Source organism: Theobroma cacao, chromosome 4 (assembly GCF_053813885.1).
Source record: "Theobroma cacao isolate CCN51 chromosome 4, ASM5381388v1, whole genome shotgun sequence".
In the NCBI taxonomy this organism is placed as follows: Eukaryota; Viridiplantae; Streptophyta; class Magnoliopsida; order Malvales; family Malvaceae; genus Theobroma; species Theobroma cacao.
The window spans coordinates 31,964,297-31,990,628 of NC_142642.1; the positions used below are offsets into that span (position 1 = coordinate 31,964,297).

Sequence of the window (26,332 nt, forward strand, 5' to 3'; positions counted from 1 at the left end):
CGAGATGAAAATTGAATTTTTTTTTATTGTGTAACTCAATACTAATTATTTTTATAATTGTACATATGGCAGTCCAAGTTGCTTCATGACCCACACGTTCAGAGGTAATATTTGCATCGATCGTAAGTAAAGCTTGAGGATTCAAAATTTGGTGATTAATGTGAAGAGGAGGTGATTTCTTGTTGGATGGATGCATGGTATGGGACAAGGCATTTTTTTCCTTCTTTTCAAAGCTAGGAAATGTGTCTTTAACAGCATGATGATGGCTTTTGCCAACGTATAGCACTATAGCTTCTAACCATTGGCTGCTTAGAATCCATTTATAATTTATCTTATCTCATCATTTGATAAAAGAAACTCATCCATCCTATGTGTAAGCTCGGCTCAATCATCCTGTCTCTATGCAAATTGAGAAAAATACTTTGCATATGACATGATTAGAACTTTTGAAACTTACGAGGTTATGCTAATTTATTTCGACAATGCTTTAATTTCTCCACGCAATTTGAAGATAATAAAAACTAATTTAAAGCACTTGACATTTCTTATTTAATTTAAGTCATTAATTAAATAGCTGATTTGTTCAGCAAATGGTCTCCACATGATTAGCCCTTTCACCACTTTTTTTTTTCTCTCCTTTTGGTGGCCTTTCACCACTTATAGGATGCATAAGCCCTTTGAAATTTTTTACTAACATTAGAGGTGATAATTATGGATTATACAATTTGGATATTAATCCTCCTTTTTGCTGTCCTTAGATCCATATTTAACCAAAATTTTCTAATTAAAAACATTTGTAATTTTCAATTTTACTCTAGGGGATGAACTGCATAAAAACCCTAAAAAATTTTAATTACTTAAAATAAAATGTCACAACTCAAACTTCCAATCCATCTTCTGTTAAGGAAAAAACAAATGACAAACTCATTAAGAAGATGGTGTTGTTTTGAGTCACCTGTAGTTTTGTCCTCTGTCTCAAACACCCTTCACTTACTTGTTCTTTCCCTACGTATGGAGAGAAGGATTTGAGTTAGAAAAAGTGAAGAAATGATGGAATTACAGTGATCAGAGTCTACTACAATTCCAGTTAGGAGAGTCGACTGCCTATGAAATGATGAAGAATATGCAGAAAAAAATATTCAAGAACAGTTGCATACATTTTACAGGTCAAAGAGTTGACTGTTAGAGGGATAATGAACCTCTCCACTACTTTAAAATAGTGAAGATATCCACTATTTTCATCGGAAAATGATCAATATAAATTAAAATTAATTTATAGTTGAAATTTAATAGCTTTAAATTTAATAAGAGAGATGAAAATTAATTGAAAAAGAAAAAAAATGATGTGAGCAAATATTGACCTTAAACTTGTTTGAAAGAGCATGTATCAATTTATGATTAAAATAGTAAATACAGAGCAGACTATCATGTCTTCTCAAACTTGTAAGGGTAAAAAATTTTCATCTTAGAGTCAATTGTCAATTTTTTATAACAAAAATTGGTCTAAATGTTGTTTTAGCCTTCGAAAATGAGATTGGAAAGATTAAGCATCAAAAGTATTAAATTGTTTTCCCAAAAACCTTGAACGTAAATACCTTGTATAGGATCAAACTACACTATAGATCGATTGTGTATTCTCTTCTCTCTACTCTCTTTAATTTTTATTACAATTTGTGTTCTCCATTGCTTTAATATTTTAACCAAAAACATCTCCAGCCTCGTCCTTGAAATAAAAGAGAGTATGTGTTTGATCCCTGTACCAACATTTTGACCATGTTACTCATGGCGTCAAATTTTGGTCCCAACAAGGACAGACTTTGACACACGGTGTGCTAACATGGCAATGATAGCGAGATCAAAGAGAGAAAAAGAGATCAATGTGGTGAGTTTGTTTGATCCCTGGTTAAGAGATCAACGATTGAGAACAAAGTCAACAAAATGGACACAGCCTGAACAATGACTCACTGACTTCAACTCTATCTCGACCCAGGGCAGGATGAATGTGGGTATTCAACATGAAATTTGAAACAATGTGTACAACCAAAGGAGAAGAAAATTCTGGGGGTATACATCATGTGAATAGTTTATAGTTAAGACTACAAAGTATTAGCTCTCTGTACTCTTTGTTTTTTTACTAATTACCATTCAGCTAGCAATTAATTATCTCAGTGCCCGGTGGGGATTCCAAATTCACTCAACTGCCTTCTACATAAATATTCCGATACCAAGTAGCCTTCATTTCCTTGGTCCAACTCCTTGCTGTTAAACACCCTGGTTGCCTTCATAATTTCGCATCTCCGAACGACCACATTTTTTTCTCAAAGATGGAGGATTGCAGCATTTTGAAGGTTCCATCACTCAACCTTTGCCACTCCGACTCCAGGCGCACTGCTTTCTGCAACAGTCTCCCTTACAAACCTGGGAAACAAATATATCATGTTCAGGAGAAATGAGAGAGACAGAGACAGAGATATTAAGCAGCAGACCATCTCAATTGGAAACCATTTGCACCTAGAACACGGATTTTTTTATTTAGATAAACAACATATAAGATAAAATGTTACCTTGCTAATTTGTCTCTTGATGACTGCAAGATATATATTGAGAGAATAAAAGATAGCATCAGCCCTGTTCACACACAAAAATAAGAATTAGTGGCGGTAGTGCAAATAATTTCTCACATTCTTCAGGCATTTATTATACATTGTTAAGATCTAAAATTAGCATGGCTTGACAAAAAGGACGCTTATCATAGGCTTCCCCTCAGTAAGGTGACATTCTTCAAGCATTAACTGATGACCTGCTATTAGGATCATAATATGCCTCACTTTTTACAGGGAAAAAGAAGAGTCCTCACATACACTAATAAAACAAATATGGGTGAAAACTCTTTTAAATTGAAACATATGTGATGATGAGTGCTGCTACTAGCTGTGGCTACAGCTTACTATGTGAGAGAGGAACCTATTAAGAAAAAGATTATCACAAATGGCTATGCTAGCATTTTAGATGATTTCATAATTTTAACAGATCATTTTGTGTTTCAGGAACTAGAATGCACAACCAGCACAGAGCATAATAAACAGATATAATGTCTTAAATTAAGTGTAAAGATTTTACCTGATCCGAACAGAACGTAAAATCCAGATGCCACATCTATCTCCGATTGCTCCTCCCTGCCATATAACCATCACAACCATGTCACACTTCAAAACAAACAATGGGAGCTTACTTACATCTTATTAGAAATAAGAAAAAAATAAAGTTCAATCTTACCTCCTAAGTATTGACTTATTCTGGTAATTCCATGGTATACTAAATATAATGTTCCAAAAGTAAACTCTGAGTAACATTAAAACAACTCCATATAAAGGTATGTGTAATTGAGCTTCCCATGCGCATCATTGAATTATGACATTACAAAATTTGGCAAAAATAACTTAGTGTTCCACCGCATTTAAATCTTTCAGTTTAGTCATTCAACATGCTCATGGTTTCTGAGGTTAAAGCAGGTATTGTTAAGCATATTAACCTACAATAGAGATACTCTCTCCTTTGCTTTAAATCATAATATCTTTTTCAAAGTATCACCTCACAAATTTCTGAAACTTAAAAGCAGACTAAATTTCAAATCCAGCCTAACAAAAGAAAAAGTTAGAAAGATTTCAACAACAAACATACTGACCAGGTGTATCTGACAAGCACATGTTTAGGCCAATGTTGAGGATCCCAGAATTGTTTACGAATATTTGGATGAATTTCAACATCTGTTGAAGACAAAGATAATCAGAGGTTCAGGTCAACTCACTGTAAAAGAATTATAGGAACTGCTATTATATGTTGGAAGCACTGGATATGCTATTCTGAAACTAACAAATATGAAGAGAATCTTTGCTCGATATTCACAGATAACCAAATTGCACAGTACAACAAGGCTGTGAATCTATTTTCAAAGCAATTATCCTCCCATCTCTCCTGATCCAAGAACAAATTTGACCACGAGTTCTCTAAAAATGTTGCAACCATTTTAAATTCTGAACAAGCTCTAACTTCCAATAGAGCATATAGAGGAGAAAAAAAAAGCAACAAATACTACACTGTGCCCTATGTTACTGGGAATAGTCCTGGACAAATGCCTTCTTGTTCTTTTAAAAGGAAAAAATAATGCCACTTCTGATAAGTAAAAATCATCTACACTATTTTTGACAGGTCATATGAAGTTCCACAGATACCCAAGAGAATCATATCAAATAAATTCAGTAGGGGAAGAATAGCATATCTTCAAGCATGATTAGATAAATCTCTCAATTTCTTGGCAAACTAGTACTACATTGAAACGTAAATTAAGATAATATTACATACAGTGATGAGGCATATCCACTATTTTAGCAGTGACACCATGCAAATCGCCACCTGAGTACCTCTGCATGACGTAGAAGTTCAAAAACTAAGTCAAATCATGCAAAATAGGCAGAAACAGTCCCCAAAAGAAACATGATGTTCGAGGAAGTTACAATTACCAAAAGCAAGGGGTTAAAACTACAAAGATATCTTACCAAATGCATATCAATCATTGGAACTTCGGAACTCTTACGATTTATCAAAAAAAGCCATGGAATTAGAAACTTCTCCTTCCCAACTTGGAATGATCTACATGTAAGTCGAACATTATAAGGCATGAATCACTACAATAATTAAAAGAAACTAAACAAAAAATGATCCCAAACTTATTCATTCATGATCTAGAAAAATCATCTTATGCAGAAGCAAAGTACAGTTTTTAGCCGAACTGTTAACATAAGCTTATGAAAGCATTTTTTGAGTGGAAAGCTGAGGATAAAAATATAACAGAAAAGGGTCTCAAAAGTTCACTCAAGAGTCTAAATCTCAGACTCGTTATTCACAGCTTGCAAAAGGCTTATTCCAAAAAAAAAAAAAAAAACCAAAGAATTAAACAACATTGTGGAAAATATTTCATTCTGAATCCGAGGTATTGAATTCAATAGTTTCATTTCTTGCTAAACTCTAAAAATTGTAAGCAATAACCCCTTCTCCTCTTTCTCTAAATTATTATCATTTTACTATCGAAGGAGCGAAACCCTACAAATTACGACAATTAAAAAGTTAAGGTTTAAATTATAAACCATAGTCATAATTTGAATAAATTCTCACATTTTGTAGGGATCAGCGCCCGTGTAACCAGTCGGCTTTGCTATAGGAATCAACACCTGCAATTCTTTTATATATGTAAACCAAAATTTTAAAGAAAAAAAAATGGACAAGGTAGAAAAGGAATAATAATACCTCGCGATTAACGGCAAAGATGGGGCAATGTTTCCCAATTACGTCATGCCAAACAGTTCTCGACTGAAACCGCAAAATTGAAAGATCTCAACTTCAAGTATAGATTAAAATTTTATAAAAAAAAGAAATTAAAAGAGAACTAACAGAGTGGTACTGGCCCATCTTGCTCATGGGAACGATGTCCCCAGGCCTGTAAGCAACGGAGATTAAAGGAAGCGAAAATGACACAAAGATTAATAGAAGCAGAGACGCCATTTTTGTGCAATTTTCTCGCCAGCTTCTCGTTCTTCCCCTGCTATGGAATTCCAAATGCTGCCCATACGAAACACCTGTTTCCTTTCTTTCTTTTCGATCGAATCCGCTTGGGCCGTAGGGCCTGATGGTTAGCCAGGAGCCCAAAACTGTTCTGCTTTCATCATTTTGTTCAATTTTTTTTTGCTAGAGCCTATAAAAGAGAAGTATTCCTTTTCGACTATCACTATATTATATTTGTTTATTTTTTTCATTTTTATTGTATTTGCTCATATGTTATAAGTTTTTGTAGATTTTTTTCTCCAAATTTCTACGAACTATCACTATATCTTTTCTTTTTTTTTATTATGTCATATGTGAGTTTTATCTTTTACTTGTCATATTTTTCTTTTTTTTATTATATAGATTTTATTTTTTAAAAATTAATAAAATATTACGTAATTATCAAATATAAGTTGTAGTGCTATACTGTTACTTAAAATTTCATAAATATATCATGTTTAATTAATTTTGATTATGTAAAAGAAAATTATCTTAAGTATATATTTGTTTATATGTTTAACGTTTTATATTTAGTTGAAAAAAAATTATCTTAAATATATAGTTTTAAAACAATCTTGATTATATAACAAAAAATTATTAATCTTGTATATTGTATTTAACTAATTATATTTTATATATTATAGTTTTATATTTAATATTATAAGTTTAAATATAAATAAAATAAGAATATTGAAAGTTGATTGATTAATTTTTTTTTTCAAATTTGATTAATGTCTAAGTAAGTTGAAAATAATTGATAAATTTTTTAAAAATAAAATATGCAAACTATTCAATAATTTTCCTACACTTGAGCCACCAAATCTCAATATTTCAACTCAAGTACAATAGTAATGTGAATCAAAATATCAAAAACTCAATGTTAAAGAAATGAATGTTTTTAGTATATAATCAATAATTGATGAATTTAAATTTAAGAAACATGGTAAAGTACAACTTTCTTAAAGGACTATTATAAGCTTTGATTTTTTTTATTTATATGTTACATAAAATTATTTTATATTATAATTTTTTTTATTATTGGTTAAATTCAACATATTAGTTTTTAAATTTTTTTTTATAATTAGATGAGAGTGGATTCGAACCATACTCTTTAGGAAGGGTGATTGTGCACAAACCAATGAGCAAAATACTCGAGTGCACATTAGTTTTATAAATTTTAACTTTTATTCTTCTTCTTTGACGCCAACAAAAGTTGGTTAAGTTCGTCTTGATTATTATGATCTAATATGTTAAATTGACAAATATTTGAATTTATAATAATTTTAACTAGTAAATAGTACCCATGGCTCTCAAAATTTGGATCATATATCATGTATGGTATTTACAATTCCAACAGTTATTTATCGATCCCAAAACTCTTAATGTTATTAATCTTCTACTCATGCGATGGGTACGAGATAGAAATTTTTTTTAATTGAATTGACATTTTTTTTGTTAAATAGATATGCAATAGTAATTATATTATTATATCTAATTGTTAGTGTATATTAACATATATAAAATATTATTTTACAAAATATATAACTACTATTACTATAGCCATTATGGTGATATTTGTGGTGGTGCTTCCATATAAAAACACACCTATAAGCAGTCTCATTGTAAAATAAAACCTTAAATAAAATCTCCAAACTTAAAATTAATGAGAAAGAGAGATGTAGAAAATGGAGAAGAATCTGAAAGCATATGACCGCCAATAAATTCAATAGATTATGTGTCCCACGTATGAAAAGTCAAAAAAAATCTATAACATCATTTATGAAAGAAAAAAAAATTTAATCCAAATCCAACTCAATTAGACCTCAAGCCCATGTTCCAAAATCCCAACCGCGAATCCAATCCCATCATACTTCAAGTCCATGCCTCAAAACCCAACTACATGTCAAGTCGAGAACCCTCCAAACTTAACCTCATCAAACCTCAAGTCTACGTCCCAAAAATCCAATCACAAACCTAACTCCATTAGGTTTTCAAGCTCACGCTTCAAAATCCCAATCACATGTCAAGCTAAAATCTTATCAAATGTCAAGGCAAAAGCTTTTTGGCACTTCTTTTAAATAAATGTACAGATAACTAAAAGGTTGTCCTATTTATTCATTAATTTTATCGTTAATGATTAAATGTCCAAATATACTAACATGTGTAAGGGTGCGGTTAAAAATATTATATTTGTGGATTGATTTTGATGCTATTTTTGACTATTAACCAATTTAAAAAAGCAAAAAGTTACTCCAAAAAATCAATTAACAAATCCAAAATTTGTAATCACTTCAGTATTTTAAGAATCACATTATCATCCAAGCTAGGATTTAACGGCTAATTTGAGGAAAATGAAAACCAAAGGTTCTACTAGTTATAACATTATAAGTTTGGGGATCACAGGAGTTATTTAGTCAATCGAAACACATATATATTGAAAACAAGAGGTTTCAAATGGATCTCCACCAACATATTACATCCTTAACATACATTTTCTTAAATTTATTAAAAGAATTAGACAAGAAATGATACATTTTTAAACATTAAAACTAGGCAAAAAGAACAAAATAATAAATATATTTTGTAAACATAAGAAAATAAATGAAATTAGAAATGAAGAAAATAAATCTATTATCAAAGCAATCTTCCTCTTTAAAATGTTCAAATTACAAAACTCGAAAGTCAAAGCCAATAAATAAATATATATATATATATATATATATATATATATATATAATGGAAGAAGAATGTAAAAAAAAAAAAAAAAACCGTCAAGGACCCCACTCCAAAACTTTCACCCCATGAAACACCCTCCCAATTAGTGGTGAATTTAGATTTTATATGAAGGTGACTAAAAAATAATTATAAAAAACTTATACTATATATTTTAAATTTTTTATATATAATAATAGTAATAATAATTAAGTATTAAAAAAAGATGGCTACTACTTTAACTTCGTTGGTGCTCCCAATAGCCCCGATGTAATGCACCCATATCCATCAAGGCAAGGCATTTGATATCCAAAATGGTTTCCCTTGTCTCTCAATTAATACACTAAAGCTTCCTTTAAATGTATGCTTAGATGTTATAAATTTTTTCCAAAATAAATGAAGATCCAATAAATTATTCACATGTGAATTACACCTCAAATAAAAGTGTAAATAAGTTTTATAATTTAAATAAAAGTGTATTGAAGTTTTTGTGTAACATAAATTGTTTATGAGATACTTAAAGTTTGCTTCATGATCAAATAAAAGAATTCTTTTTGATTAATTGTCTAGATATATCATTTAAATGGTAACATTTAAAGTCTTGTTACCTTTTTTATCCTAATAAAATATGCTTGCAATGGTAAAAGCAACTAAATGAGCAGGAAAATTTTTTTTAAAAAAAAAACTGATATAAAGTATTAGTGAGGCTTTTTTTAAAAAATATATAGAATTGTAGATGAGACTAAGCACTGAGAATTGCTAGATTTGAGTCAACAACTTAACATTGCTTGTAAAATTAAAATTTAAAAAATAATTAAATAAGTGAAATTTTGGATAAAAATATTTTATTTACGTGTAAGTCAAAGTTTATTAAGTTTGAGTTATTCAACGAATGATACTCATCTTTTATTTACTTTCCAAAATAACTTCATATTTATTGATAAAGAAAAGGAAAATATCTTATGCATTAATGACGGAGTTTGTAAATTTTATAAACATGTTTATATGATTGACACGTATTTATTTAGTTACAAACAAGAAATGTTTGTTAACCAGAGTTGTAAGTACAATTTTTAAGATTGTCATATTAAATTATATAATATTTTTTAATATATTGAATTCATTATATTCTTATTGATTACTGCTTTTAATATAAATATTATCTTAATTAACTTTAAATTGTACTAATATTGGAGCATACCTTAGAAAAACATAATAAAAAAATCACAAGTTAAGTTGATTTCTTAAATTGATAAATGATTGACAATAATATTTTGTACCAAAATGAAAGAAGAAATTAAAGAAATGTGCTAGCAATTTTTCAAAAAAAAAATGTACCATACGTACAAAGTAGTAAATATTGTTAACGTTGTTAATAACATTCTGAAAAAGTTATTAGGTAAATATTTGAACATTAAGAGTTAAAGAACAAATGCCGAATTTTTATCTTAAAGACTATAGTGATTTTGATTGTTGTAGCGTATGAAATTAAAAGTTTATTTGTGTTTATATTCACGTACTTGACTTATTGATTAGTATATTATCTCTTTAAATAAAAAATAAATTTTATATGTATGTTTTGATGTTTATACCTACATATATATTATCACAATTAATTTTTTGTTTTTAGGTTTTACACTGAAAAGATGTTACTGTCTATTACTTTATTCTATTTAACCACTATATAGTGTTTTTATAAATTATTAAACGTTTTCCTATAATTTTTTTCTTGAAAAGTTATTTAAAATGTAGAAATTTTCAGGAAGCAAAGGTGTTTTTAAATATTAAAAATGTATAGCAACATTTTGCAAAAAATAAATGACAATATGTAATTGTTAATTTATAAAACTTTTAAATGATAGTATGAAAAGGAAAAACATTCAACAATCAATCAACAAATCCCTAAAAAATCTTTAATAACTTGGGGGATCGCACCCGTTGGATTCGCCCTTTTTAACACCACCAAAATTTCCATTCAAAAAAGAATCCACAGTTTTTACCGTCGTTTTGTAGTAATTTCCCTTGCCGTTTTATTCCGTTCTCCCCCTTTTGAAACCCTGATCGTGCAAAACCAAAATATCCAAAATAATAATAATAATAAAAGAAATCGTTATCAGATCAAGAAGGGCCGTTGGATTGGGGCGGCGGCGAATCGAAGTGCGTGGATGATCGGACGTTCTATTTGGGCGTGACGGGGGAAATTGGTTTCCGATTGGAGGAGAGACGTTTTTGATGTTTTTGATGGGCGATCTCCGAGATTGGTCGCCTGAACCAAACGGCGTCGCTTCGGAAGAGAGGTCGTCATCGTCATCGTCTTCATCGTCGAATCAAGCGGGGATTGCTGCGGAGTATTGGAAAAAGGCTGAGGAAGCGACGCAGGGGATCATTGCCCAGGTTCAGCCAACCGTTGTTTCAGAAGAGAGAAGAAAAGCGGTTATTGATTACGTTCAGAGACTAATTGGGAATTACCTTGGTTGCGGGGTCAGATGATCAAACATAGTTTAAGCTTTTAGTTATCAATTATTTTGTGCTATAATTTTATTATTTTTATGTGACAGAATGTTAACATTGTTGAATTGGTGATTTACTTGGAAATTACTACCGTATTTGCTATATTGACTAGGGCAAGAACTTAGGAGTAGAGCTTAACTGAACTCTTTGTAATTTGGAGTAATGGGAAAAGAGAAACCTAATTTAAGATAAAATAGGGTTAGTATTTATTGATTAAATTAAAATGAAGAATGGCGGTGGTTTGTTTTTGTTATAAGAAACAGTTTCAATACGCTTAAAGAACCTCTCTTTGGATGTAAGGTAATGTGGTTTCTGACAAAGTGAAGTTCCATTAGTTGATTATGTAGAAAGTGGAGTGTATGTCATTGGTAAATCTCTATTGTTCTGTCATAACCAGATGCCCTTTATAGTTGACGTTTGTTGATAAGGCCTAATATTTGTTGTAGATATTAACCCAAGTGGAACTTGAGAATTCTGTTACACTGATAAGGCTTCTATCATGTTACTGTGCCATTTTATGACTGTCATATTTAGCCGACTTCTCATCTATTGGGAGCGGGATGGAATGAAAAGGCTATTGGTGGGGTGCTTTTGAGTATTTGATGTCTGTGATAGCATTACTTTGGGCAACCTCAGTTCATTTTCCTTGAGTCCTTGAGTTAGGTTATAAAGGGGGTGTTTATTTTTATTAAACTCACTTCAAGTTGTCAGAGCCCTTAGTTGCAATTACCTAAGATTGTAAAGATCAATTGGGGAAGTTATCATTTAATGTTTGCAGCTGAAAGGAACCTCGCTGTTAATAACTGTGGAATATGTACATTTTATTTCAATAATATCCACGGTAATATATATTTCATATTCAAAATTTTTTCCTTTTTTTTTGTCTCTTGTTTCATGGTTATTTATTGATGTGATCATGAACGTAAGAACATTCAATATGAATTAGTGAACAGTTTAGATAGATATTAATCATTTATCTTACTTATATTTATTACAGGTATTTCCTTTTGGGTCAGTCCCCTTGAAGACCTATCTTCCTGATGGAGATATTGATTTGACTGCCTTTGGTGGCCTAAACTTTGAGGAGGCTCTGGCCAATGATGTATGTTCTGTCCTTGAAAGAGAAGATCATAACAGAGCTGCAGAGTTTGTGGTGAAGGATGTCCAATTAATTCGGGCAGAGGTTTTTAACTTCAACCAATATGTTTCTACAGATCTTTGCTTAGTCAAATTATTTATTTGCTGCTTGCATAAATGACAAACTTGTTTACATTCGTTTTAGTCATCCCTTATTTTTTGTTGACATTTACATCTATCTGCATTTTGAATTTCCCCACCATGTCCATTTATTTTAGTGTCATTATTACCTGGTCAACTGAGCTGTAAAGTACTTTGATGCATCTACAAGTATTCCCTTTGTCATTTTGATGAATGCTGTTTCTGGAAAAAGACAATGACAAATGATTTCTATGCTCAGATAGACATATATGCTATCCTCATGGTAGATTTTCTACCAACTAAATGTTATACACGTGAAGACCACATTAACATTTTCCACTTTAGGCTTTGTGCATAATTTGTCTGGTCATCTCTGCTTTTGTTACTGGTTAGAGTTTTGGAGATTTTACGTTTACTTTTAAACAGAAATTGTAGTTATATAGGTGGAATTGGGAGGATGACGGCTCAACAGTTTCTCCTAACTGCAGCATTTTATTGATGATTGTTGAGGGTAACAACTATTTCTAGTACACCTGATGGAGGCTTTAATGATTGATTTGGGTGGGTTGAACCTACGAGGTAATTGATTATTGAGAGCTGGATGTTTTGACTGGTTGATGGGGGCAACTGATGTAACTGATAACTGTTTGTATGGAACATTTGCAAACATTGCTTATAATATCTTTCTGAACTTATGAAGTCATGCATACTTACATGGAGCTCCTATGTCAAGTTAATTGACGATCAAGTAATCTTCTCATGCCTTCGTGTATGTTTTTGAACCTTGTTTAAAAAGGCATTCTTAAACAAGGTCCAAAATTTTAAATGTAGAAAGAGCAGTTCAATATCGACAAAGGAAAAACTTACCTTACAGACTGTTGTAGTTGCATTAGCTCATTGCCAGCTTGTTTGCATGGGGTCATTATTCTGGGTTATTTGTAGATGGATAGAGAGGGTGAGGTGTGTTCTAAAGTTCAAAGGACAATCCTTCATTCTTTGCACCTGTAGAGTAGAAAGATAGTTGTTGCAAATCAATTCATTCTAGGCATTTGAAGTACTATTAATACTTAGGTATAGAGATAATTGAGGCAACAATAATCTAAGGCATTATACTTGACTTGTAAATTTGGATTGGTGAAGGCTGTATTTTGGCTTCCTTGACGATGCACCAGAGGTTCTTTGAGCCAGAGAATATGGTAGAAATGGGTCTTTTTAATCATACAAACAAGCTCACCGCTAGAGCATAGTAATGTTTGATTCAATGAATAATGGTATACATAACATTCGCTCTTACTTGTAAAATGTTGCCTTGGAACTTGTGCCTCATGTCTTATCATTAATTATAAATACATGTCTCCAAGTTGTATTTCAATTTCCCAAGAGCAGAAGTAAAACCTTTATTAAGTGATGTAGATTAGAGCAAATGTTACTATGCTCTACAGGTGCAATTTGGGAGGAACAGAGGGAATCAGTGGGAGAACATAGGGGATAAAAATAGAAAGAATCAATAGAGGGAGAGAATCCCAGTAATCAATATAAAAAAATCTCAAATAATTATCATCCAAAACCTAATCAAAACTAAAATAACATAGGTAATAAACCCAAAACCCTAATAAAATGCAAAATAGCAAATATAATCCTAAAACCATAATACTTCAAAAATAAACAAAATATTAATTAATATAAAATAACCTAGATCATCTAAAATATAGCCTACATGTATGTAAAGATTACAGCCAAATTCGTATATAATAATATAAAGTACTAGATAACTCAATCCCTCAACTAGGATAATTGCATCCTCCATCAATAAAGTTTATTTCTTTATTTATTTTTTTTGCAAATACTTTCTCTAAGCTTTAGTAAGAGTTCAACCCTTCATCTTTTGTGCAATTCTGATATTTGTTACAACCATTCATTTTATTAAGATTAGATAGTGGTTTTTGCAGCCAAGAACTTGTTTTTCCCCCAGAGAAATATCCTTTGTTACAGCTTATCAAGTTGATCTTATTTGTCAATTTATGGACTATGTTATATCACAATTTTTTCTGCATGAACTGCTCTTGCTGAAGCTTCTAAGTGAGCAAATTTTTTGAGGGTTGTAAGGTTTTTTTTTTCTTTTCTTTTCTTTAGTTGACTTGAATTTTCTTTTATTCAGTAAACAGATAAGGTGATTGGAGAGACAACCCCTAGCATGATTTACTTTTATACTAGTATGGCCCATTTAAAGGAAAGCTCTAATTGTATTCACAAGTATATTATTATCTTGTCATCCCTGCCTGGTTTCCCCATAGTTCAAACGTTATTTTGTCAGTTGTCACATGTTTGATTGACAGATGTCTATACTTTTCTTTTCAAATGGCATAAGCACTTTTTTTTTTTATGAAAAGAAAAAACAATTTTATTACAGAATTAAGAAAACTGGATATTCCCACAAAACCAAACAAAAAAGGCATCAGGGAGCTTAGTCAATCAGCAGCCCAGACCTGCTCATTGTAACCTAATAGAAATTACCAGACAAGAAGAGTAGCAAAAAAGCAATCGGAAGTCAGAGTACAAAGATGGCAACAGAACAACTTGACTCTGGGAGTAATAATCAGCATGTTGAAGAACTAAGGTGTGGGTAAGCTAGAGTATTGAAGCAACTAAATAACCTTCTCTGTAAACAACAGGTGTAGCAAGGGTGTTAGTGAAAAATTTGCTTCATGAGGAGTATGAACAGATTATAGCTTGGTGATGTTAGAGAGTAGGAGATCAATCTCATTAAATAGATTATTAAACATCCATGGCTTTATTAAAATATGTTGGTGTTTTAACTAGGCAAGAATTTTACTGCATGTTCTTTTTTACCATCCCAGATTTGATTGGTATGCATTATGGAAATGATTGCATATCCATTGCTCCTGCATTATATAAGATCCTCCTCATGTTTATCATTTGAGATGATTTTTTTTATTAACAATTTGCAATTTGGAAACCATTTGATATCATATGTAGCTTTTTATCTTAAAATTTCGCTTCTCTGGTCGCAGGTTAAGCTTGTAAAGTGTCTAGTACAGAACATTGTGGTAGATATCTCTTTCAATCAGTTAGGGGGGCTATGTACCTTGTGCTTTCTTGAGAAGGTAGGCTGCATTTTGAGAATTCAGGTGTGAATGAAAGCCTTTTTCTTGCATGTTAATTGAGTTGATGTGCAAATAAAAAAAAAAAAAAAGAATTGATCTGCAGTGTCTATCGCTGGTATATATTGGAAGCCTTTTTGATTCAGACACACCTCTTTAAGTTTCTTGGTTGGGATCCCTTTGGTGCCTTTTTATGTTTTGTTTTTCACATTTGGGAAGGAAAAAGTGCATCGATTGCGATTGAGTGAGAAACTTGAGTGATGAATATATTCTTCTAAGACTTTGAAACCTTACCAAGTCAAGTAAGGAGAGTTACCAGATAATTACTGCAATTGTTTATATTTTGTTTAGCATTATTGATTAATAGGTTGTGTCTACTTCCCCCAGTTATTATCTCTCTCTGTCATGAAATAGATGGCAATCAACTCTTACCCTTCCTGATATTATGTACTAACGTTGCAGATCTATGTTAATATTAATTTACAGAGTACAGACATAAGATTTCTATTATTATATCTTTTTCATATATATTCATATATTGGGAGAGCTCACATGGGGGTGGCTATGTTGTATTAGGTATCAAAAGCAATGCGTTTGGTTTTGTCTTTTTTTTAAAAAAAATTGGAAATCCCTGATAATGTTACAGGTTGATCGTCGTATTGGAAAAGATCATCTATTTAAACGCAGCATTATACTGATTAAGGCTTGGTGCTACTATGAGAGCCGTATTCTTGGGGCTCATCATGGCTTGATATCTACATATGCGTTGGAGACTCTGGTGCTGTACATTTTCCATCTATTCCACTCATCACTAGATGGTCCTTTAGCGGTGAGTGCTGCAGGAGTTTTGGCAGTGTAAACCAATTGATGACATAAATTTAACTGATTGAATATGTTGCAGGTTTTATATAAATTTTTGGATTACTTTAGCAAATTTGATTGGGACAATTACTGCATTAGTTTGAATGGTCCGATCCATATATCCTCCCTGCCAGAAGTTGTGGGTGAGCAACATCATTTTGCTTTCATGCCAGATTTTATTGTTCTACTCTATACATGATTAAGATGCTTATGTCATTGATCCTTTCTTTTTGCAGTTGAGACGCCTGAAAATGGTGGGGGAGATTTACTGCTTAGCAATGATTTTCTCAAGGAATGTGTGGAAATGTTCTCAGTTCCGTCAAGGGGATTTGAGACAAATTCACGCACATTCCCTCAAAAGCATCTAAACATAGTAGATCCCTTAAGAGAAAACAATAATCTTGGTCGCAGCGTTAGCAAAGGTAGAATCACTTTTCCATAGGCAAATTTCATTATTCTTTTCATTTTTAACTTAAAACATTTTAAGCCTTGAGGATAGCAGAAATAGTTCTTCAGCTATTTTGACAAAAGGGATATTCAGGCTTCTTTTAATGGTTATTTGGTGATTCTTGGACTGATCAAGAGGGTTAAAAAGTCAATCATAATGTAGCTTTTCCTCTGTAGGGAACTTTTATCGTATAAGAAGCGCTTTCACTTATGGGGCTCGGAAGCTGGGAAAGATCCTTTCCCAGGCTGAAGAAAGCATGGCTGATGAACTTCGTAAGTTTTTCTCAAACACTCTGGATAGGCATGGAAGTGGACAGAGGCCTGATGTTCAAGATTGTATCCCATCCTTGTCTAGATTCAGTGGATTTGGGGCAACATCATCAGTTTCAGGTACAGAGTCATGTCAAGAAGATCAAACCTTTTATGAAACAGAATCTTCAAATTCAATTACCATGACTAGGAATCATAGATCAGATAATGAGGGATCATTGCACAAGGTCGATAATGGTAATGTCTCTGGGAGGGAAACAAATTTTAGTAGAATCCTTAATGAACCACAAGCTTCTGCAAATGGTATGGGTGTTTCAGAAATCCGTCTCTCTGGGGATGCTAAAGACCTGGCAACCTCCAGAATTCAAGGTCTTGTAATTTCAAATGATGCACATAAATCTTACGATCCAAATTCAGAGGAGAATGTTTCTCCATCAGATAATGTACGGCATGCACCTCATCTCTATTTCTATAGCTCATCTTTGGATAATGGAGATATAAGGAATGGAAATGCAGAATGCAAACAGCCAGAAAATTCTGGCTTTGCTGAAAAGAAAGTGACTTCTGGTATTCTTCCAGCAACTGGTGATGAGATGGGTACTAATGTACATGGTGATCACCGTGAGAATCAGTTGGTTGTTAGTCAAGGGGTTCAGTCCCCTGTTGGATCAAAGCATCCTCCATTGGTTGTGAATTCAGCTTGGTCATCAGAGGATCTTTATCCTGGATATTCTGGTTATCCAACTTCTAGTAGTGTTGCTGGAGGTCAGGAAGCTTTGAGCTCCTTCTTAGATCTCTGTGGGGATCATGATAGTCACTTACGTAGTTTGTCTTATGGCCGGTGGTGCTTTGATTATGCCTTCAATGCATCTGTTTCTCCAATTACACCTTTGGTTTCTCAGCTCCAGAGCAATAATTCATGGGATGTAGTACGACAGTCAGTGCAGTTCAGGCGAAATGCAATTTCCCCAATGAATGCTAATGGTGTTGTCCCACGGCAAGTGTACTACCCCATGAACCCACCAATGCTACCTGCTGCAGGCTTTGGAATGGAAGAAATGCCAAAGCCTCGAGGAACAGGAACATACTTTCCCAATCACAACACGGTATACTCATTCTAAGCCTTTGGATTTGGGCTTCTAAAACTTATGCTGAGAATATAAAATTTAGTCTCTGGGGCTAACTTGCATCGTCATGGTGTCATTTTGCTGCTTCTGTTTTTCAGTTAAAATTTTCTGGTTGGGCCTTCTTGTCTCAATGTGGTTTTATGCTTAAATATATTTGCAGAACCATTACAGAGATAGGTCCTTGACAGCAAGAGGGAGGAGCCAAGTACAAGTAAGGTCTCCTCGCAACAACAGCCGTGCTATCACATCCCCAGAGACGAATTCACCAGAGAGAAGCAGCCGTGAGCTGGCACAAGTGCAGTCGCCACATCAGGGTGGTGGAAAATCTGGGTCTTCAGATCTGCGCCACTTTGGTTCTGAAAAAGTGTTATACCCTAATGCCAACGGCTCAGTGCATCATCCAGAAAGGGTTGTAGAATTTGGGTCAATTGGGCCCCTACCTTTGGGGCCGGCCTCTCCAGAAAGTAACATGCAACATAATCCAGGTTCCCCTCATGCTCTTAACTTGAGTGCAAGTCAACCACCATCAGGAATGCAACGGTCAAAATCAACTGTGGGCGTGGAACAGGACAGGTTTGAGAATTTTGTGTTTGATCTGAACCTGTATGCAGCAGAGTAAATATGTATTCAATTCTCTCTGAGCTTTTTGTTCTAACATGCAGGATAGCTATACGATCATACCATTTAAAAAATGAAGAAGATTTTCCACCTTTATCTATCTGACAGCAGTGGAAAGGAATGATCTTTAGTTATATGGTTGAAAAGTTTGGAGGAATAGAAGAGTTAATGCTAACAAGCCAGCCTGAGCCTCAGCTTGTGTGAATATAGTTCTTTGATAGCCATTCCAAAGCTCTATGTATGGAGTTCGTTATTTTGTGTGTAGTTCAGAGGCATTTGTACATTCTGCTAATTTATTTCCCTTTAATCTTGGTAGCTGTACTTTATAGCGAGTTATTCATGTATAGGATTGTCGAATTATGGCTTCTTTTTTTGGTTCCCAGGTTTTGATATCTTTGCCACTGGTAGCAAAAAGTATAGACACAGATATTGTTGTTGCTGATTGCTCATGTAACTTATACTGCAAAATAGTGTTCCTTTAGCAGCTCTAATGGTTTTCACCTTTCTGGTTCTGGCCATCGTTGCGTTCAATCAATTTGATCTCTACCTTGCTTCTGCTTATTCCCTCAAAGCAGATGAAGTAGACTATCGCCAAACTCAGCTGTTGGGCGTATTTCTTTTGCAATTCCACTCGTAACTTTTGTGGGTTATTAGTGGAGCATATGTAGGCACGTAGGTTGTAATGGTATCGGTTTGGCCCTTCTAATGCATTTATCATTCATTATTGTCACCATACACATATTATAATACTAACTAACCGATGAGAGGGGATGGGAAGTCTAAATTCATCAAAGTTTATGACTATTTCTAAGATACTGTATTATCAGAAAATAAATGACTCCTTGCCAATCAAAATAATTATTATAATATATATGATAATACCCATTGATTTGAGGTTAACATTAACTTACTATAATAATAATAATAATATTATTATTATTATAATCGGAGAGATTGAAACTGAAAATATTATTAAACGTTTGAATTTGGCATTTGATGTGGCAAGGAGACAAATCAAAAAACGAAAATGGCAGAATCAAAGCTGTAGAAAAAAAACAAAAAACGTTGTATGTGATACCTAAGGGGCCTGTATGGTCAACGGCCTACACTTGTACAAAAGTGACGAAAATAATGATGTAAATTGCGTATTATGAAAACCAATGGCAAGAGATAATGGCAAGGATAAGAATAAAAAAGGTGGTGGGACTCCTTCAAAAAGGCTTGCAATTTGTATAATGAAATGGGAGAAAAACTGAAAGGGAAAGGTTGCAATCTTTGTCAACACATCACTCAACTCGAAGGCAGGGTGGGTTGGGATCACCAATCATGTCTCCGTACTGTTTTCCAGATGGGACATCGCACGCTTCTTCTTTCTCTTTCATCTCTCTCCGCTTTAACAATTTAGCAGGAACTTGAGGAGGGTTACCATTACTGACACCACGTAATAACTAATAATGCATATATACTACATGCCTGCTGCTAATTGTCCCAATTTTATCTTTCTTATTATATTCATTCATCTGCTTCTTAACACGAAAAATATTCGCATTTATTTATTCCATTTTATCTTCATGGCTAATGCTGTACTTCGAAGTTGGAACCTGGGACAGATGGTGGCTTCTCCAGACAAATATTGAAGATTTGATCATGATTTATGGTGTCTCTGCCTCTCTGGACCGCTATTTTTGTCAACGATTGCCATGGTATCTGTAGGCCCATCAACAGCTATTGACATAGTTTTCACCCTCACAATAAAAGAAACTCGAACAATTCTTAAATGTACACACATATATATATATATATATATAAATCAATAAATAAAAAAAATTAACCATAGACAAAATAAACACATAATGAGGCTTCTGATATTAATTAACTACTGTTGTAATTTTTCTTATATATTTTTTATTTTCTTTTAATTAATATATATGTAAATTGTTTTGTACAAGTTTATTTTTATGTTTATAGAGAGATAACATAGGGGTTTAAATTTAAGATCGAAAAAGTTTATCTCTGGGGAAAAGAAGGGTATCCATTGAGATCTCCGATGTCTCTCGAAGATTGCAGGCAACATTCTGGTGTAAAAAGTGATAAGCCAAAAAGTGAACAAAGCCTGGAACAATGGATTTTCTGTTGTCACAGGAAAGAAAACGTGTAAAGATCATAAAATCTACGCCATAGCTGATGTCCCCTCATCCAATTAAGTTACTGATTTCTGGTGGAAACTGTGATCCCCTTTAATAATTGAGCCCTAAGAGCCATGACTAATGCCATTACCATTTTAAAGAAAGAAAGAAAATGTACCCAAAAAGAAGAGAGAAAAAAAACAGAGGGCAATAGCAGTTTGAGTGGACCATTTTTATTAGATGATATGTCATAATTAATATTAAAACCAAACATAATAAATTAACTCTTTCTCTCAATATTATGCATATATATATATGTATCCAGGTTCAATCATCGATGGCTTGGAAATAAAAGAGCCGGCTTCTGATGTGAGCCTTAATTATCGCTAATAAACTCAGCCAGCCAAGGCCACCTGAATCCTGACCTTGACAGTTAATTCTACTCTAATTTAACCCCGTTCATTTTGTATTAATTTAAATCTGTCATTAAGACTCTGTCAAATTGCATCAGCTCTGTCATTTGGAGGGGACCGCACCGCATACAAACTAAAGCCAAAACTAAAACACAGCCCATCATCAGCTTCTGATTCTTCTTTGTATATTTCACCGAGCCCTCCACCATCTATTCCCTTGACACAGTTTTTTCTTGTTAATTTGCAATCCTAGAAACTTTGTCTCTCTCAAATCTTTGATCTTCTGCTCATCCGAAATCTATCCTTTAGATTGCACTCTCCTCCACAAATGGCGCTGTCAAAGCGTGGCCATAGGTTCTTCAAGTTTAGAAGTCTAGTTTCTTGCCCAAGTCCCACATATCACAATCTTTTCAATTTGTAGAAAATCTAATCTTTTTCCCCAGAAAACGATTCTCCTCCACAAACCAGATTTGATTTTGCTCTCAACAGAAAGCTTTTGTTTTACCATTGGCTGACACGAAATATTCCCTTTCCCCAACATACCAGCCTCTCAACAGTTTTTCAACAGTTTCCTTCGGGGCTCTCTTCAAATCTTCTTGGGCAGTATCTGCATATCAGCATATATAGATTCTCCACTCTTGTCGCTCTCTCTCAAAGACTAGATGATTTCCAAGGACTATTACTACTTCTCACGTGCAGTTGTGGAAATGGCTTGGATTATGCTCAGCGTCGATTACTCGAGGCTCTTTTGGTTATTGTTTGGTGTCTTTTCCTATGAAAATCATGAAGGAAAGCCTCGGATCATCTAGCACATCACCCACCCGTCAACTTTATTTCGCCCATAATCTATAATTCTGCCTGCCTGCCTGCCTACCGTACGCCCCTTGCTCTTGAATTATACTAGTAGATAATTAAGTATATTAGTGATTTGAGGATATTACAGTAAGCCAGAAACTGGAACCTAGAAGAGAGGTTTTGAGGGTGCCTTATCTCTCAGACATGTACAAAACACGTCTAGGAGGATGTGTCGATGGAGTTCAATCCCAGCTTGGATACGTTGAAACCGATGCATCTGGTCGGTATGGACGTGTAAGTTTTCTTCATTTGACTCTTAATCTTTGCTTTTTGATTGATGCATGAATATGAATTGAACACGATTTTCGCTTGCTCAAGGCTCCCACAAAATCAGCTTTTTCAGTGGGAATGAATCCCAATCTCTTTTGCAATGATGATGGAAAAATTGCATGGTCATATTGATTTGAGGATACCCACTTTTCACTAACAATAATTCTTTGGCACAGTTCTTTTGGAGATGTGGGGTTTTGATTCTTTGATGTGATATTGACAATTTTTATGAATGCTCATTTATTTTAATTAATGTAAAACGCTAGCCTGCTTTTAAGAAGACAACTTGACCATGTAATTTTCTTGATAAGCATAATTCATAATTATAGATTTGTTTAGGATTATTTACCAAATTTGAACTACTTGATTTGGTCAACGGTGTCGTGAGATACTGTAATATCTAAAATAAGTAAATAACTCTACTACACTGTTACTCTAATCTAGCTAATGCACTGAAGAGATTCTTTCAATTTGCCTAGAAAATTCGGACAACAAATTATAATGTTAATCTTGTAGATTTTTTCAGTATAAATGTTGATGAACTCAATTATCAATATGATAGATGCTGAGACATGCAATTTATTTTTTGATTCCATAGAATATACTGATACAGGATCCATTAATTTCATGATCATAACAAATTAGTGAAGCAGACATGTAAATGAAGAAATTATGCATTGTTTAAGTTTTAAAATGCCTGAATCTGTGATGATGCGAGAGATTTTCTTTGCAGTTCGGAGAGATTCTTGGTAAAGGAGCCATGAAGACAGTGTATAGGGCATTTGACAAGGTCCTTGGAATGGAGGTGGCGTGGAATCAGGTGAAGCTTAATGATGTCTTCCGTTCACCAGAGGAATTGCAACGACTTTACTCTGAGGTTCACCTCCTCAAGAACCTCAACCATGATTCCATCATGCGATTCTACACATCTTGGATAGACATTGATCGTAGAACTTTCAACTTCATCACTGAGATGTTCACCTCTGGCACCCTTAGAGAGTAATCACAACACCTTACTGTCAATTAAACAGATAGTTAATTAATTGCTATTGTTGTGTTTTTTTTAATATATTGTAAGATATAATACAGGTATAGACAGAGGTACCAACTTGTGGATATGCGAGCAATTAAGAACTGGGCTCGCCAAATTCTACAAGGTCTGGCTTATCTGCATGGCCATGACCCTCCAGTGATCCACAGAGATCTTAAGTGTGATAACATCTTTGTCAATGGTCACCTTGGACAGGTCAAGATCGGTGATCTAGGATTAGCTGCCATTCTTCGTGGGTCACAACATGCCCATAGTGTTATAGGTAAACCTCTCGATTTCCATCGTCTCCTAAGAAAGGTTTCTGATTTCTAACTAGCATATTTATCTATCTTTAACTTGCATAAAATACTAGGTACGCCAGAATTTATGGCACCGGAACTATATGAGGAGGATTACAACGAGCTAGTGGATGTGTACTCGTTTGGCATGTGTGTACTAGAAATGCTTACTTCTGAGTATCCATACAGTGAGTGCTCCAATCCGGCACAAATCTATAAGAAAGTGACTTCGGTGAGTGCATCCAAGCTCATTAGTTTCAATACTATAATAATAATAATATATTAACCACCAAATTAGTCCTTTATATTTATATTGCTTCTTTATTCTTCCAGGGAAAGTTGCCAGAGGCATTCTACAGGATTCAAGATGAGGAAGCCCGGCGATTTGTTGGAAAGTGCCTGGAGAATGTTTCCAAGAGGTTGCCAGCCCATGAACTCTTGCTTGACCCATTTTTGGCCTCTGAGGAAGCAAGTCCGTTGCCAATCCCAAGAGTCTCGAGCCGAAAGCTAACTCCTGATGGCCCAGTCAGAGAACTGGCGCCTTCTGTGGAGGTTGATCCAACAAGGAGTACCGATATGTCAATAACTGGCACAACGAATCCTGGAGATGACACTATTTTTCTCAAAGTACAGATTACAGACAAGGATGGTACTGCCTTAAACTTCTTGTGCTGCACACTTCCTTATGGGTTTTAATATGATAAGTTGATAACAGAAGTTTGTGATTGCATCTATTTCTAAGTCGTGCATATTAATGCCATCAATCAACATCATGTGTATATGAGATAATCTAAGATTTGGTGTATATCTTTGACTTCTGTAGAAGATTCTTTTTAACACATTGGGAAAAACTCTTCAAGTAGTGGAGAAATTCCTTTTTGTAATCATGTTTTTGTACTATTGTCCACATAGTGAAGAATTTCATCCTAAGTGGCTTAAATATCAAAAACTTCTTTCTTCCTTAAAAAAATTTGTTGGACTAATATAAATTTTTTAATTTCGACAGCAGCCTGCAAACTTTTATCCCGTATGCCTTCTATATTCTCAATTAATGATCCTTTCTTACAGGTCATGCTCGGAACATCTATTTTCCCTTTGACGTAGTGAATGACACTGCAATTGATGTTGCCTTGGAGATGGTGAAAGAATTGGAAATTAATGACTGGGAACCATTGGAGATTGCTGAAATGATAGAGGAGGAGATATCTTCCCTTGTTCCAACTTGGAAGGACTTGGGCTCCTCTCAAGTCCATCATCAGCACAGCTTCAAGTACGAAGATGAAGAAGAAGATGATGATGATGATGATGACCAAACCGGAATTCGCCATCCTTTCTATGCTACCTCCTCCCGTTCTTCCTCCCAAGTTTCCATCCCAACTTTCCTTTCTTCCTATGAAACCCAATTTTGTCATGGCAAAAATGTGACTTCTAGTTGCAATTGGCCCCAAGGTATGTTATAGCTTGGCCAACACTTGAAAATCTATTATTTTGCTTCTTTGGTTGAAAATATAACACAGATAGCTATCTCAGTCTTCTTTTGCTGTCCTACATTTGACAAGGCATGCTCATTATTGCAGAAGATGTATTTAGCAATGATGATGCAAGTTCCAGTTGCTCCATGAACTCGCTCCGATATTCTAGCTTGAATTATGAAGATGACTTTGAATGGAGTGCTCAACAGGGAGAGCACCCTTGCATTCCAAAGACCCTCAAAGCTACAAGATTCTGTCCATCAGAAAGCACGAGTGTTTACAGCCACAAAAAAAGGAATGCACAACTTAATTCATGGAGGTTTTCTCACTCAAATGACCAGCGGAAGCTAACCAAGATTCGTTCGCTTGTGGACATACGTAGCCAATTGCTGCACAGATCAGTAATGGCAGAGTTAACCAAAAGGCGCTTGTTTAAGACCATCGGAGCCATGGAGAACATTGGATTTCAGGAGCCGAACGGATGCTTCGGTGGCAGCCTCACGGGGAGGATTTCAAGATCGTGACGAAAATTATGTGGGATACTTAGGTGGTTAAAATCCCATTAATCTCTCTGTTAATATTCTAGTTGCTTTATGCTGTGTTTTAAGTGTTGGTGCTTTGTCCAAATTAACTCTAAATCCTCAATCTGGTTCGGTGGAGTAACTAACGCAGATTACAGGATGCAGCAGACTATGAAGTTGTATTCGATAAAACATCACTATATATATTTTGGAATGAGGAAACTTTATAAAACATCACTATATATATTTTGGAATGAGGAAACTTTATTGTTATACATATGCTCTGCCTGCATCCCTAATCTAAACATCAAACATAATTTTAGATGTGGATATGAGATATGTTTGCTGACCCTACAATTTCTGCCTTTTATCTTTCCTATCTATTCTCATCCATATAATTATCAATAATCAAATAAATACAATATATGCACTCGAGTATTTGGTTCATTAAATGGTGCATTATTCTCTTACTTAAAAAGTAAGGTTCGAATCCTCTCTCCTCTAATTATAAAAAAAATAAATAAATACAATATATAATAGATGAATTAAAAGGTTATATATATCAAAAAAGTTTGTAGGGAAAACTATATTATATTAGTCAACCATATGAATGTATAGTTTTTGTTGATAGAGGAAAAGATAAACTAGTATTAATTAAAGATAGTTATTTGCTTTGGTTGCAATAATTAAAAGTTGCTTCTACATTTATGATTTTAAAATAGTACTTAACCAAAGAAGATAATAATTCTATTAAACATCTAGTAATTTTTTTTCATTAAAAATATATTATTAAACAAAATAAATGTGATTTGGAGGTTTTTATTTTTGTTAGATGATGTATATCAACTTTCTAGATGCAGGA

At 33.8% G+C, this 26,332-nt stretch overlaps 3 protein-coding genes across 4 annotated transcripts; 2 read left to right on the forward strand and 1 right to left on the reverse strand.

Moving 5' to 3' along the window:
* Positions 1-1,930: 1,930 nt before the first annotated feature.
* NPU (ATP-dependent helicase/deoxyribonuclease subunit B) lies at positions 1,931-5,634 on the reverse strand. The gene is made up of 9 exons (XM_007033495.3): positions 5,449-5,634; positions 5,305-5,367; positions 5,173-5,228; positions 4,557-4,650; positions 4,363-4,423; positions 3,686-3,767; positions 3,121-3,176; positions 2,565-2,628; positions 1,931-2,418 (listed from the first exon to the last, which is right to left on the reverse strand). Exons 1-9 carry the CDS (start codon positions 5,557-5,559, stop codon positions 2,355-2,357), a joined length of 651 nt encoding a protein of 216 aa, XP_007033557.1. The 5' UTR covers positions 5,560-5,634; the 3' UTR covers positions 1,931-2,354.
* A 4,572-nt stretch (positions 5,635-10,206) lies between these two features.
* Positions 10,207-19,002, forward strand: LOC18602238 (PAP/OAS1 substrate-binding domain superfamily). Of its 2 annotated transcripts, none has more exons than XM_088805499.1 (9): positions 10,207-10,791; positions 11,819-12,004; positions 15,072-15,188; positions 15,808-15,990; positions 16,063-16,165; positions 16,259-16,444; positions 16,647-17,845; positions 18,027-18,439; positions 18,529-19,002. In XM_088805499.1, the coding sequence occupies exons 1-9, from the start codon at positions 10,543-10,545 to the stop codon at positions 18,587-18,589; spliced, it is 2,697 nt and encodes an 898-aa protein (XP_088661625.1). In that variant the 5' UTR covers positions 10,207-10,542; the 3' UTR covers positions 18,590-19,002. The 2 variants fall into 2 exon arrangements, with proteins under 2 accessions (XP_088661625.1, XP_007033558.3); XM_007033496.3 differs by having other exon boundaries at positions 10,208-10,791; positions 15,072-15,164.
* Positions 19,003-21,208: 2,206 nt separating this feature from the next.
* Positions 21,209-25,732, forward strand: WNK5 (WNK family serine/threonine-protein kinase 5). The gene is made up of 7 exons (XM_007033497.3): positions 21,209-22,112; positions 22,882-23,147; positions 23,238-23,461; positions 23,552-23,709; positions 23,811-24,126; positions 24,546-24,926; positions 25,055-25,732. Exons 1-7 carry the CDS (start codon positions 22,023-22,025, stop codon positions 25,471-25,473), a joined length of 1,854 nt encoding a protein of 617 aa, XP_007033559.3. The 5' UTR covers positions 21,209-22,022; the 3' UTR covers positions 25,474-25,732.
* Positions 25,733-26,332: the final 600 nt, after the last annotated feature.

Excerpts from the sequence above, each read along its gene's own strand:
- WNK5 (XM_007033497.3), top strand. The coding sequence starts at position 22,023 with ATGTACAAAACACGTCTAGGAGGATGTGTCGATGGAGTTCAATCCCAG. Across the intron at positions 23,148-23,237 it reads ACCTCTGGCACCCTTAGAGA|GTATAGACAGAGGTACCAAC; the intron begins GTAATCACAACA and ends GATATAATACAG. Across the intron at positions 23,710-23,810 it reads TCTATAAGAAAGTGACTTCG|GGAAAGTTGCCAGAGGCATT; the intron begins GTGAGTGCATCC and ends TTATTCTTCCAG.
- LOC18602238 (XM_088805499.1), top strand. The coding sequence starts at position 10,543 with ATGTTTTTGATGGGCGATCTCCGAGATTGGTCGCCTGAACCAAACGGC. Across the intron at positions 12,005-15,071 it reads TCCAATTAATTCGGGCAGAG|GTTAAGCTTGTAAAGTGTCT; the intron begins GTTTTTAACTTC and ends CTCTGGTCGCAG. Across the intron at positions 17,846-18,026 it reads ACTTTCCCAATCACAACACG|AACCATTACAGAGATAGGTC; the intron begins GTATACTCATTC and ends ATATATTTGCAG.
- NPU (XM_007033495.3), bottom strand. The coding sequence starts at position 5,559 with ATGGCGTCTCTGCTTCTATTAATCTTTGTGTCATTTTCGCTTCCTTTA. Across the intron at positions 5,368-5,448 it reads AGATGGGCCAGTACCACTCT|TCGAGAACTGTTTGGCATGA; the intron begins GTTAGTTCTCTT and ends TTGCGGTTTCAG. Across the intron at positions 2,629-3,120 it reads TTACGTTCTGTTCGGATCAG|GGCTGATGCTATCTTTTATT; the intron begins GTAAAATCTTTA and ends GTGTGTGAACAG.